Below are 1,881 nucleotides of genomic sequence, written 5' to 3' on the forward strand. Positions count from 1 at the left end.
ATACCACCCTCTAATGGCAAGCCTATCTAGTATTTGATCCATGAATGGCATTGGAAAATGGTCCTTCTCGATTCATGTGTTCAATTTTTGGTATTCCATACACACTCTCCATTTGTTGACCTATCAGATGAGGATGAGATCAATTTTTTTATTTTTGACTACCATGATACCACCTTTTTTTGGAACACCTTACACGGGCCCATCCACGTGTTATTAGATATAGGATAGATCACCCCCCGCATTGAGTCACTTTATTATTTCCTTTTTACCACCTCTTGATGGGTTGATTTAATATCCTTTGGTGCTCTACAATTGGTATGTGATCTTACTCGAGTTTAATTTTGTGCGAGAAAATTCTGAGAGCTATTTTGATGATATCCGCTATCGTCCAACCAATGGCCCGAATGGATTTTTTACCACCAATTTCAATGTTTCTACTTGAGAGAAGTCTAGGTCACTAACAATAATGATTGACAAAGTTGCATCGTCCCCCAAGAACACAGATTTGAGATGAGGTGGCAAGGTATTTAATTTAACTGTGGGAGCTTCAAGGATGGATGTTTTTGCGGGTGGACTTTCTCAGTTTTTAAGATCAAGATCCAACTTAACCGAGTTCTTGGTGTGAAACCCAAGCCCGGTTAAAGAACCTACCACTTCATCATAGTCCTCCACTTCTTCACTTTCACAATTCTGAAGTACCCCAACTAAAGGGTCATTCTACAAGACCACATCGACATGGTTTGACACATGTCCATCAACAATATCGATCACTGAGATTGTTTGTAGGTCCATTGGTTGTGTCATGGTCTTGCATATGTTGAAGGATACCACTTCATTATTCAATCTAAACTTTATCTCCTCGGACTTTATATCCACCAACACCTTCTCGGTAGCTAAAAATGTCCTCCCAAAGATAATAGGGATTTCAAAATCCCTTTCACAATCTAAAATAACAAAGTCAGTCGGGTAGATAAATCGGTCAACTTTTACTAGAACATCGTGGAGGACCCTTATAGGATTTTTAATGGATCGATCAGCCATGAGCAACTTCATTTTGGTGGTCTTTGTTGTATCCAATCCAATTTTGTGAAATATATCATAAGGCATGAGATTCACACTTGCCCCAAGATCACACAATGTCTTAGCAAATGTAAGGATGCCAATGGTGCATGAGATTTTAAAAGCACCTGGATCCTTTTTCTTTTTGACACATGCACTTGTCATCATGTTACTACAATGGTGAGTAACCTCTATGGTTTAATCCTCCAAAAGCCTTTTTTAGATATCAAATCTTTCATAAATATAGCATACCCTCACATGTCTTGCAATAGCACAATAAGAGGAATACTAATAGAAAGGTTGCTAAATTTGTCGAAAAGTTTGTTGAGTTATCATGCTTTCCCTTTCTCAATGAACATTTTGGTAAAGAAGTATGAATGGGGGTCGAAGGTATAAATACAATTTTACAATCATTAGTCATTGGCTTTACCATCAATATCTCACTTAACTTTGGCTCTTCAATATTAGACCTTTTCTCTTTTCCCTTGTTGCCTCTCCATTTTTCATTCATTCACTTTCCCTCTCCATTAGCTACTTTGATATTTGGCTTACATTTGCCTCAAGTTGTTGGATGGAGGAGGATTGATATGTAACCATTTGGTGAAGCATGAAGAATTCACTTTGCATCTACTATTTCTCCAGTCCTCTCAACACTATTTAAGATCCGCACCTAGATATATCTATTAATCTCCTCTCTCTCTTCACAATGTGCCATGCTTAGACTTTTCTGGTTTCGACCTTTATTGTTGTATTGTCCTTGTGGGGCAATATAGAAACTCTCCAAGCTCCTAGGTTTCATCCTTAAGTTGTCACCAATCACCT

General features: G+C 38.0%; 1 protein-coding gene across 1 annotated transcript; it reads right to left on the bottom strand.

The window, feature by feature from the left end:
• Nucleotides 1-717: 717 nt before the first annotated feature.
• LOC124885730 lies at nt 718-1,224 on the bottom strand. The gene has a single exon (XM_047393984.1). The coding sequence runs from the start codon at nt 1,222-1,224 to the stop codon at nt 718-720; it is 507 nt and encodes a 168-aa protein (XP_047249940.1).
• Nucleotides 1,225-1,881: the final 657 nt, after the last annotated feature.

This window comes from Capsicum annuum, chromosome 7 (genome assembly GCF_002878395.1).
Source record: "Capsicum annuum cultivar UCD-10X-F1 chromosome 7, UCD10Xv1.1, whole genome shotgun sequence".
NCBI classification, from domain to species: domain Eukaryota; kingdom Viridiplantae; phylum Streptophyta; class Magnoliopsida; order Solanales; family Solanaceae; genus Capsicum; species Capsicum annuum.

What these genes read in the sequence shown, in the direction of transcription:
- LOC124885730 (XM_047393984.1), bottom strand. Translation starts at nt 1,224, where the DNA reads ATGACAAGTGCATGTGTCAAAAAGAAAAAGGATCCAGGTGCTTTTAAA.